Below are 12,751 nucleotides of genomic sequence, written 5' to 3' on the forward strand. Positions count from 1 at the left end.
TGTGCTTTAGAATTTACACTCCATATGATGCAGATCACTGCACTATGTACTGCCCTAAGTGACTTGCCAAAGCCATACAGTGATTTGGTGAGAGAGAGCAGGAATTGGGATTCACGAATTCCTGACTCCCACTCCTTTGTTCAGACCACTGCACCATGTCTCAAGCAAGAGGAAAAGCAAAAATTGTAAAAAATATACACAGGCTCAGGAGCAGTAGCCTGCTAAAGAATGTTTAAATCAGAGTTTAATATTTATTGCTTTATAAAGGTAACTTGAGATCATATAAAACAGAAGGCAAAAGTCCAAGGCCATCATATTATATATCCTAAACATTTATAAACTTGAATGGACTAGGAAAATATGTGGTGACTTCCATATGTATTGCAACCCTTTTGAAACAGTGAGATTTAGGTGGATGAAAAAGCAATGATTATAACTTGATTTTTCCATCATCAGAAATGCTTTTATAGAAATTGTGAGATTTCTTAGCAGGATGGGAATGCAACATTTAATAGCACGATCATCATTAATTCTTTACTACTGTATTTCATGCACCAATATTACCCTTTTAAATACTAGTTTTTTTGCCATTGCTACCTTATGACTGGCAAATATGCACATCTGTCAGGAACTTTGGGTAATAGGCTACAACTGCGGTTAATTTCTTAAGAGATTAATAAGCATTTAGCAAAAAGATACCTGGCAGCAAATTTTAGTTTACTCACAGCATTTATTTAAATTAACCATTGGCCCCCAACTTCCCAGCACTGCTTGGCAATTTGCTCTCCAAATTGAGTCATCTTGCAAATAGTTTCTCAAACAACCCCTTCAATGAGAGAACCTGAATCTCTGCTAGAACCTAAAATCCTCCTTCTCCTCTATCTAATCACACTGCGTGTATTTGCATATACCCACTTCCGATTAGCTCACTGCTTATTGGGCAGTTTGAAATTCCCACCAGACATCTAGGAAACAGCAAAGATAATCCTAGTGGAGACAGAAACTTGCAGTATGTAAGGAAAGTCTAATATATTGGATAAGAAGCTATTCATAGCAGACTTTACTTGAAAGTCATGATAGGATTTGTATATTGTGTTGTTAAAAAGTTGCTGAAAATGGTTTAATTCACCAGCATTTCATTTGCAGTGCACCACTACAGAAACAGAAATAAGAAAAAGAAGATTGAGTTCTTATCAAATTTCCATGGAAATGTTGGAAGATTCTGCTGCAAGGCAAAGAGCAATGAGTATAGCTAGCATACTCACAAACACAATGGAAGGTATGGGACGAATTTCATTTTTATACACATTTCACTCCACTTGTGTTAGTTGCTGCATTTAAGACAAGATGTACACAATTTCACTTGTAATTGTATAATTGGACAGGTGAAGTCTGTATGGCATTGGAAGTACATAATGAACATTTCCAGCACATGTTCTTAATCATTTACCCTGATTTATCTTAAACCTCCTATGATATTAGTCCCAATCTATATATTTTTATATATTAGCTCCAGTCTAGAACAGAGTAGGAGAAACAAAATAAACACTGTTAGGGAAATATTCCCCTGTGAGGAGAAAGAAAGATAATTTCTCTTAGTGCAGCCACTGAAAGGGAGATCAGGTCTGAAGGGTAACAGCCATCCAAGGGCAGATGACTAATTATGTCTTTTTTTTTTTAACCGCAAAAGGAGAAAGACTATTCCATGATACTAGCATTTATGATGAAGTGGTAGAGGTCAAAGAGAGAGCTAATATTGCAGAACGAGATTTCTTTCTAAAACATCAGGTCAATAGGAGATTAAAGCAAACCTTCACAGAAACTATCATTACATATTAATAATTTGTTTATGGTAGTCCCAGAGACGTGCTATGCATGGTCCTTACCCAAAGTCCTTACCTTAAAGTCCAAAGACAGACAAGTATGGAAAGTGAACAACAATTGATGTCTTTTGATTAAAAAAAAAACATATAAAAATAAATTGGGGTCCCTCCAACCCTAAACATCCACTTCTTCTCTTGAGTTACACTTGAGGGGTGCAGACAAAAATATAAATAACATTTTATACAAAAGTATAAAAACCTCATATATTGCAAGTTCCTCCTATAAAATATTTATTCACAAAAACTAGAAGAATGAAAGGTGATTTGGAAACATGATGAAAACTGAATATACTGGAACTTCATTCAAATAACATAACATTTTGACTTGCTCTAAAGATCTATCATGATACCTTTTGGCACAGTATTACTGATTAATATGGGTAGGAAAAATTTTAACAGCAATTCTAAAAAGTCAGACAAAGCCTATTTAATTTCCTTTGTAACGTGTCTTATATCTCAAAGTTAAAGAACATGTATAAACAAAATTTACAAAGTACTCTTCAAATTCATTTGTGAAAAGTCAAAATTTCAACACAGTTTTTAAAATGAGTTCCTAAGTCACTTTCTCATTTCTCAGAGAAGCAAATCAATCCAAGCTTAATTATAATCAGAGATGAAGGTGTACATTACCTATCCTCTTGTAAAAATATTTCCAATGCGTTTTTACAAATCTCAGATCACAATAGAGTCTTCCTTTCTACTAGATTTGATGTCAGTTGAGTCCATACAAATTTGACTGATTAATACAAGAAGTTAGTACAAATTTGCCAATGTCTCTAAATGAAGCACTATGTGTAGATGGGCCAGTTTGCTTCCCATTATGCAAAGTTCTGGGCAAGTTCTGCTCTCACTTCTCTGTCACCTCTTCCTTCAGCTGAAGAAGATTCTCACTGTTTACCTTTCTCTCCCTCTTCCTTTACTAGCAAGGACAGGCAGAAAAATCAGATAGATTTGAGCTTATACCATCCTGATAGCTCCTTTGTAGCCTCAAAGGCAGTGTTTTTTCAGCCTCTGGAATATGGCTAGGGAAACCCTGTCTTCCTTGTCCTCCCAATCATTCTCTCTGAAAGCCCATTTTCCATCCCAGTTCAGGATCACTGTCAGTAACCGAGATGTGGTCGTTTGGGGCTAGTGGTTAGAGTAGGTATCAGTAGCCAGGAATTGCAGCCCAGGGTCAGTAAGAGGTCAGAGTCAAGGGTCAGGAGCCAGGAGATGGAACCAAAGTTCAGAGTCAAAGTCAGGAACCAGAGTCAAGTGTAAGAATTGGGTTACCTAGAATGGGGGGTGGGCAGGAACTAACGCAACCAGGGGCAAATGTTTTGAACAGTCACGGAATTGGTGCTCAGCTTAAGAACTGGTCTGCTGACTCCTCCAACTGATCATGTGGTATAGCCAATTATGCAGACTACTACAGGCCAGCAGCACTCGTTAAGTTACCTGAAGACTGGCTCTGCTGCAGGCCCTGATTCCTAACAATAATCCTCCCCCGTCAGCATTCTGACTAGCTAAACATTCAGAAATTTGGTTATTCCACCCAATCAACCTGTTCTATCTTACTGCAGGAAGATCTTCACTACTAATATTTATATAGAATTTTGGAAATTGCTCATCACCTACTGATGCCCTTTGCAATGCACACACTCAGACTCAACTTCTACTAAACAGTGCCATGACATTTTGGGGGGGAAGGAGGGAAAAGGGGGAGTGGGGTGCTTTTCACTAGGCTAACTTCTTTTCACTTAAACCAGAATATCTCCATCTTCCTTCTGCCCCATCCCCAAACATCCCATTAAGGTCTGATTTCTCACACTGGATGTTCATCCTTGTAATTAAACACTATTTAGAGGCAATTTGGCTTCTGGAAATCTGACCTTTATGATGATGTCGTCAAATGTAAGGAAAAATAGGAATCAAATATTCCCAACAGAGGACACAGGCTTTCATAATAGATCTGCTTCTTAATTGATAGATTTATTGTAAGTACATGAGAAGACAACTTTTCCTATTAAAACTGAGTGGGGGAAGGGTTGTGTTTGTCTTAACCCACATACTGCATGTTGCTGTTGTTTTAAAAAACAACAACAGTGATTTGAGTCAGTGGTGGATTAGCCACTGGGCCAATGGGCCCCATACCCAGGGGCCCCGGCCAATTGGGGGGCCCCAGAAAAAGGGTGCCCCTGTGCCCCAACCTGCTCTGCCTGGTGCTCCTGCTGGGGAGCAGGGTTGGGGCACAGGGGCTTGCCCCACTCTGCCTGCCTGATGCTCCTGCCAGGGAGCAGGGTTGTAGTATGGGGGCTTGCCGAGGAGTGCCCGGAGAGGGGACTGCAGGCAGAAGAGGTGGGGAGGGGCCCCCACTTACTCTAGTCCAGGGCCCCACAAAACGGTAATCCGCTACTGATTTGAGTAAAGAATGAGAGTATCCCTCACATTGCAGTATGTGAAAGTAGTGGTTCAGTATTGTTTATTGTTTATTGTAATAGTGAATATGTTTTAGTTGAGAAAATCATGTACTACACAGTTAATGTGAAAGCAGCAGTATCATTATACTTATAAAGATATAAACACTCATTTGGAAATGTGTGTGTTTAGTGTACAAATTGCATATGACTAATTCTTTCATATACTATATTTTAGCTGCACATAAACCTCTGGGATATTTTTTTAATTTTAAACTAAGAACTACTAGTGACTCTGTTAGGAAAATTGTTGGTTTTATAAGTTAATGTTAAACATTTTTTCCCCCAGAACTTGAAGAATCCAGACAAAAATGTCCACCATGCTGGTACAGATTTGCAAACACTTTCTTGATCTGGGACTGCTGGAGCCCATGGTTAAAAGTAAAACATATAGTCAATTTGGTTGTGATGGATCCATTTGTTGATCTTGCTATTACTATCTGCATTGTTCTAAACACATTGTTTATGGCCATGGAACACTACCCAATGACAGAACAGTTCAGCAGTGTGCTTACTGTGGGAAACCTGGTAAGTGGGTTCTAATGTACCATGTAGTGGATAAAAATGCATTTTCCTAAAAGAAAGTGTATATATAGCATTCATTAGATAGATAAAAACTTGTTTTAACTTCATTCCAGACAGCCTTTTATAAGCAGGTTAGAAAGTGTACATTGGACTCTCACAGATAAGAATGGCCTCTTCCATTGAGGCCAGCATTGCAGCTGATTTTTACAGGAGTATGATCAGACCAATAATCTTGAGTTGTAATGAAATCATTGAATATTGTTTGACAGCATAATCTTCAGTTTAGGTAAATTGCTTGACAGATTCTTTGAAGCCTATCTTAGATTTTGTCTTTTTTAGCTGCTAGATGATGATTTAATTCTCTCCCGTTGGTGCTGACACTCTTTGCATAGAAAATATTTTTTTAATGTCAGAAATCTAATAAAATATTCCACTATCAGAATAGCTCTTTGAATTGTCTTCAGTTACTTTTATATGAAAGTAGTAATACTGGAATGGCATTCTTCTTGCTACTAACATGCCAGTGCCACTTTAGGTAACTGGAAAAATACTCACCAAACTAGAAGGTTATATTTTAATGCGCATCAGAAAGTGCTCAAGTGTTTGTAAATTTACCAACAATATCACTAGAAAAACTGGGTGCCATTTAAAGTTGGAATTTGAAACTTGGAATTTCAGAACAAAAAACAAATATTTTTTAAATTTCTCATGAACTGGAATTTCCAAGAAAAAAAAATCAGTTTCAGAAAATCTTCATTTTGAAATTCTGAAATTTTATTTAGAATGTTATTTTATTCTCTTCTCCAATTTTTATATTTTACATTATTTCATAACATTGTGTGCTAACTGACATGTCATAACATGACATAATCACTGAAATATTCTATTTTTTTTAATTTTCAAAATCATTTAGGGCAGCTTCTACTTACTACTGATAGAACATTTTATCTTTTCTACATCAAAGGGTCACTCCAATCAGTACTAAGTAGCAGCTGCCCTTAATGATGTTTAAAATAAAAATAAAACAATAGAATAGAATATGTCCACCATTATTTTGTGCATTGTCAATAGCAGTCATAGTGCTGACATAGTATGAAATAATATAAAATAAAAATGAAAAACATTTAACATAAAATTTTAGAATTCTGAAACATTTTCAGAAGTCTCAAAATGGAAATTTTTGTGCAAATGTTCATAAAAGTAAACACATTTTCCTAAATGTTCTGATTTAGACAAAAATGGCATTTTCCATTAAAAAAAATTCCTATGAATTTTGCTGTCATTTTTGTAATCCAAATGAAATGTGGTATGGTATTGTAGCATTGATACTAATACTGTATTGAACAAATCCCACTATAAAGAATAGCTAAGTACATTTGACAGTTGTGTGTGCAGAAGTGTTGTGTCAATTTTACATATTTATCTACACACTCTGTTAAAACCTCACCCATAGGCTTGCGGCTATGCACGCTTGCCTTTCTGGATAGTAAGACCTGCCAACTTTGTTGTTTGTGAGTGTGTGTGTGTGTGTGTGTATATATACTCTCTCTCTCGCTCTCTCTCTGAATATATATCTATATCTATAGATATATATACACTGTCTCATTCACTCCACTTGCCATTTTCATGCTTAGTTGCAAGAATTCTTTGTCTGAGAACAGGATTCTTATAAAATTTTAATCCCTTGCCCGTGCACAAGATTGCAGAAAGTATGGATAGGAGAGGGATGGAATGAGACACACAGACTCGTCATATGCATGCCTGAGAACCAAAATCAACCAAGTGCCCTAATTATCATTGCTGGATGTTGAGAAGTCTAGCTTCTATTCATTTTGAACACTGATTTCAGGAGGTCTGACATATAGCTCTGTAAGAAGATGTTTTAAAGAACAGAACCATTTTCTGTAGCCTTTACATTTTGGCAATGACCCTTTAAAACAGTACATTAATAAAATATAAAAACAGAGAAAATTAAAATGACAATCTGAGATGCTCTTCTATAAATTAGGGTTTCCTTCCTCATGCAACAACTGAAATCACTCATATTTTCCTTGTATTCATTACACATTCCAAATTATTCTTCCGCAAGACATTATAGTCTGTCTTGCAAAAGATTAATTTAGGCCCCCTCTCACTCCAGCCATTTGCCAATCCGAGGTCCTGCTTTCCACCTTCTTGCCCCTCCCCCATTTTGAATTCCTGATTTCCTTTCTCTGCATGTTAACAAGAAGTAGGCTTTGCATTATCCATTCTAATAATTCATTAACCTTAATTAAGGGTATGTGCATGCAGAGAATGTCCTCTCTACTGGTTTCAATTAAATCCTCAGTTCCTCATTTGGTGGTTTGCATCCAAAGAATGTTTTATTATTTGTTGATATCATATTCTATTGTTAGGGGATTGATTATGATATGGCAAACAGAAGATTGTGCTCTTGCAGTATTGTGATGAGAAGGAAGAAATAGTTATGAAATGGAATGATTTACTTTCTACACAATTTATTAGTCATTTCAGATTAAGAACGACCAGTAATAATCAGAAAAGGTAGATTAATTTCAGCTAAAATGTTCTATTTCCATTGGTTTTGATGGTGCAGCAAAAGCTCAAGAAAAATTATTTGTGAGTGATGGGCATGTGTGTTCGGGAAGAAAGACTTTTTAAAATTTGTGTTTCATTTACCACCTAAATCCCTTGACCCCAATTGTAACTGTTCTGCAGAGTTGTCTCTTTTCCTCTGATTATGCTGTAATCTCCCTTAAATCTTGTCTAACTGTATAGTTTTGTTATTTCTGAAAAGTAATACTTGTAAAAAATATTGATTTGTACCATTTGACAGTGATTAATGTTTTAATGGTGTTTCAGGTACTGTACTCCTAATTCTGAAATTCCCAGATTTAGGTCCAGTCACCCACAGCATCACACTTGCATAGTAGTTTGAAAAAGTCAATCCTGCTGCCATAGAATTAACTATTGTGGGGCTGAGAGCAAGTGGGATGAAGGAACTGCACAATCACAGTGTGGTGGCAGAATGCACAATTCCTGCTTCAGCAGATAACTAGGAAAATCCTGGACACACTTCTGTGGTATTGCAGAACACTGGGATGTATCTGGCACTATATAATTTGTTTCAGAATCACTAGGGCTTTACATGCTGCTTATCGGTATGTAGTGCAGAAGAGATCTCGGGGTGAAATCCCTGGCCCCACTAAAATCAATGGGGTTTTGCCATTTACCCTTGGTCCCTTCAAATATTTTGAACCACATTTTTCCATATGAATGTGGAGCTCACGGAAGGTGCTAGATTGGCAGCATTGAAGGATCGAACCCTCTCTTTATCCACAGAACAGGAACAGCCCAGACAGAGCAAGCTTCTCTGTACTATTCCACCTCCATACTTCAGTTCTGACCTGAAGGAACCACCATTAGGGGGAAGTTATCTCAGACTCTCTTCTGAGACTGCCAGCAAGGATGCAAATTACTGTCAATTCTTGTGTTATTTTTATTTGATGTATCCTGTAGGAACTGGACTGAAAGCACCAACTCATAAAACATAAGTTACTAGATAAATGCCAGAAGGTAAAGTCTTTCAGTCACTGATTTTAATTACTGAATATTACTGTGTGAAAATATTAAGGAACTATGTAGATATATAACAAGCTGTTATATGTAACAGTTATAGCCTATGGATGACTGGCTGGTGGGCCTTGCCCACATGCTCAGGGCCTGAGTGACATATTTGTGGTCTGGAAGGAATTTTACTCTCAGTCAGACTGACAGAGATCCTGGGAAAGTTTTGCCTTCTTCTGCAGCACTGGGCACGTGTCACTTGCAGGTCTAAACTAGTGTAAATGGTGGATTCTCTGTATCTTGATTTTTTTAAATCATGATTTGAAGACTTCAGTAACTCAGCCAGAGGTTAGGGGTCTATTACAGGAATGGGTGGGTGAGGTTCTGTGGCCTGCAATGTGCAGGAGGTCAGACTAGATGATCGTGATGGTTCCTTCTGACAAAGTCTATGAGTCTACAGCTGGATTGTAGAAATTTGCTCAAATACATTTATAAACAAACTTCCAGTAAAATAGACTAATTGATTACATTTTGCATTTAGGTATTTACTGGGATCTTCACAGCAGAAATGGTTTTAAAGATAATTGCCATGGATCCTTATTATTATTTCCAAGAAGGCTGGAATATTTTTGATGGTATTATTGTCAGCCTTAGTTTAATGGAACTTGGTCTTGCAAATGTTGAAGGATTATCAGTTCTCCGCTCATTCAGATTGGTAAATATATTAATAAATAACATTTACGTGGGGATTTTTATTTACAGGTCCTAATTATACTCATAATTCAGACACAGTATGTTTATATGGCACATTCAAAAAACTTCTATTTTCACGGCATGCACAATGTGATGTGGAATAGTACTGGTGGAAGAATGATTGTGAATGCTTAATTTTTAAAATCAGGTCCAATAGTAATAAATCTGTTTTTTTAACACAAGGTTCAGGTGACATGTACAAACCCCTTATATTTTAATCTCATTTTTATATTTTCTCATTAAAATCCACTGATGGATAACTTTGATTAATTAAACGTGAGATATACGATCACATTTTCAATTTTTTGTCAATAATTTAATCTAATTTATCAAGGGAGGGAGCAAAACATGGTACTTTTCAAGTCTTTTTATCAACAATACAGCAAATGATGGAGTGATAAAAGATATTATTAAAGATATGATCAGAATGTAAAATATGGCATGTAAATTATAAGGCAGTATCATATATCATATTAATATACGTACATACAATATATACATATGTTTATTAATGTACCTTATCCATCTGTCTTCTCCCAATCCAATACATTTATTAAAAGCTAATTAAGGTCGTGCAAGCACATAATTACTAATACAACCATAAAAAATACACAAAATCATCAGTTAAGTCCTGACCTGAACCCAGCCTTCCAAACATTTTGCCTTCTCTCTATTTCCTCACCTCCATTCACCATTTGTAATATATTTGCTTCAATGGAAAAAGGATGGAGCAAGAGAGGACAAAATGTAGCAATAATTACAGTGATTTCCATTAGAGGTAACACAGTACCATATCAAAGTATTGACTTTACCGTGGCATCACCTAAATTAAGAATGTATGTTTCAGTGAAATATTTATATGGTACCATTGTAAATGTTTGCTTTTTTATCACCCTATATCCAAACGTCATGTTTTTACAGGCCAATGTACATATAGTTACTGGAGCCACAATATGCACTATTAAAAAGTCAACTTTTATCAGTTGTTACCACATGTAGTTTCTCAAAAACTGTAATACTTCCCAATACTGACTAGGAAATATAACTAACTAGCTTAGGTTTTTCTATGGTATCCATTGCTGTGGCATCTAGCAACTTCAAATACCATATTATGTTTACGGACAGAAAATGTTTTGTTTTGTTTTTTTAAATGGAGATCATAAAAACATAAGAACATAAGAACGGCCGTACTGGGTCACTTTATCATTATCAAATATTGCTTTAAAATTTGTCCACTGTTAATTAAGACTAGATCATTCCTTTAAGACCCTACTCGCAGGACAGCGTGCTGAGGACAGGGTGGAGCTGCTGCAGGATGAGCACTGCATCTGATGTGGGGAAGTGCAAACTACTATGCACCTCTAAGGACTGTAGCATATTCCTCTCCGTTCAGGAGTTCAAATGGAAAACAACTCCACACTCCCTCCCAAAGCCCCACCGCACTCCTGTGTGAATTGCCAAAACTGCCCACAGCAGTTTGTGCAGATATTAAAAATAGGATTGTGTGTGCTCACTGATTTGACTTCTCTTGGTGGGGCTCACATGCCTTGCAAGGCTCTACTAGGCTCCTTGGGCTTGATTGAGGGAGAGGAGAAAGTGCTGATTATCTACCATACCCTCCCCTCACACACTGAGCTGGTACCACAATGAGCTGTCCCTCGCAACAGACTGTAAAGATTTTAATATTATGATCCTTCCTCTATCTTTCCACATGCTTTCAAGAGCAGTGATTAGTTTACAATGTGAACCTTTAAATTAGCATAATTGGGTTCTAAACTGACACTTTAGTAAACTGAACAGCATAGGTCACACCTCTCAGAATGATTGTTTCAAGATCACCCCCAGGATGGAAGTTCACCAAAAAACCCACTCTCAAAGACCTGTAGGGAGAACAGAGGTAGGAAGCTTCTGCTAAGAACATTTTTAGCTTGGATTGGCTTGGATTATTTAAGCCTATGATCAGACAGGAAATGTTACCTAGTGTACTGTAGTGGATCCAAGACCATTTAGGGCTTACCAATCCCTTGAATAGCATCAAAAGGGGAAAGCTTGTCAGTGTAGTCCATGGAGTAACAGTGTTGTAAATTCAAAATGACTCAGACACCATTAGAGATGAGCTAATGCATTACGCAATAGTTTAAGCTTCTGGGTTCTTTTCATGAGTAGCCACATGGAGGATGCACTGCAGCAAACTAACCAAATGCAACCCCAATTCAATTTTTTTGCATTAAATATGGAATTTTCCTCTCCATTCACTCCCCTGTGTCTTTCTCAATCCCCAGATAATCCATTAAACTTTCCTAAATCTTTGTGAAAATTTTAACTATCTCAACATTTATCAGCTGATGTATTATTTACACATTTAAATATCCATTTCTAGCTCTCTTACCAGTATTATTACAAGCCATATTCTCACATCCTAGTTTCTTTAGTTCATTTTAAAAGACATTTTTATATTTTCTAAACTTTAATTGGGAACAGGCCCTACAGGTTCTGCATTACAAATATAGTGTAGACTGCATCCACAGAAAATGGCATCTAAATTTATAAAATGAAATATTTTACAATACAGAACTTTTTATAAATGGAGATGCAAGACACACCTTCATTGTAATTAGTACTAAAATGCTCCTTTGCTCTTGTTTTTCAGCTCCGAGTATTTAAGTTGGCAAAATCTTGGCCAACACTGAATATGCTGATAAAGATTATTGGTAACTCAGTGGGGGCTTTGGGAAATTTGACCTTGGTGCTGGCCATCATTGTCTTCATTTTTGCTGTGGTTGGTATGCAGCTGTTTGGTAAAAGCTACAAAGACTGTGTCTGCAAGATTGCTACAGACTGCGTACTTCCACGCTGGCACATGCATGACTTTTTCCACTCTTTCTTGATTGTGTTCCGAGTGCTGTGTGGAGAATGGATAGAGACTATGTGGGATTGTATGGAGGTTGCAGGCCAAGCCATGTGCCTTATTGTTTTCATGCTGGTCATGGTCATTGGAAACCTTGTGGTATGTAATTTTTCAGATATTCATTTTCCAACAAAAAAGTATATATAACACTTAACAAATAAAGGTTTTCCATGCTTACTTTGTAAAAACCTCTGTATGGCTTGGACTACATTCCCACCAGAGGAGAGAGAGGGAGGAACAGCTCCCCACCCCACCCTTACACTGCAGTGTGGGGTACCCTAAGCTTGCGTCCAGATGTGCAGGAGTAAGCAGATACTGCACATCCACTTATTCCCATGCATGGAGTGAGTGAGCAGCAAATAATTAACTCAGAGGTGTTGTCTGAGTCAGAGTGTCTCCCACAAAGTAGAAGCTAGACGAATTTAGACTGGTAATAAGGCGTACATTTTTAACAGTGGGGATAATTAACCACTGGAGTAATTTACCCAGGGTTTAGGTGTATTCTCTCTCACTGGCCATTTTAAAATCAATACTCAATATTTTTCTAAGAGAGATGCTCTAGGAATCATTTGGGGAAGAGTATATGGCCCGTGTTATACAGGAGGTCAGACTAGATGATCACAATGGTTCCTTCTGGCCTTGGAATCTATTAATCTGGT

General features: G+C 37.1%; 1 protein-coding gene across 1 annotated transcript in view; it reads left to right on the forward strand.

The window, feature by feature from the left end:
- Nucleotides 1–12,751, forward strand: part of LOC128845590 (sodium channel protein type 2 subunit alpha-like) — a 117,960-nt gene that overhangs the window by 49,994 nt on the left and 55,215 nt on the right. Inside the window, exons 13-16 of the mRNA XM_054044412.1 lie at nucleotides 1,147–1,279; nucleotides 4,629–4,867; nucleotides 8,973–9,146; nucleotides 11,835–12,191. Of these exons, the coding sequence (XP_053900387.1) occupies nucleotides 1,147–1,279; nucleotides 4,629–4,867; nucleotides 8,973–9,146; nucleotides 11,835–12,191 (903 nt within the window). The remainder of the gene's footprint in view (nucleotides 1–1,146; nucleotides 1,280–4,628; nucleotides 4,868–8,972; nucleotides 9,147–11,834; nucleotides 12,192–12,751) is intronic.

This window comes from Malaclemys terrapin, chromosome 11, assembly GCF_027887155.1.
Source record: "Malaclemys terrapin pileata isolate rMalTer1 chromosome 11, rMalTer1.hap1, whole genome shotgun sequence".
In the NCBI taxonomy this organism is placed as follows: domain Eukaryota; kingdom Metazoa; phylum Chordata; order Testudines; family Emydidae; genus Malaclemys; species Malaclemys terrapin.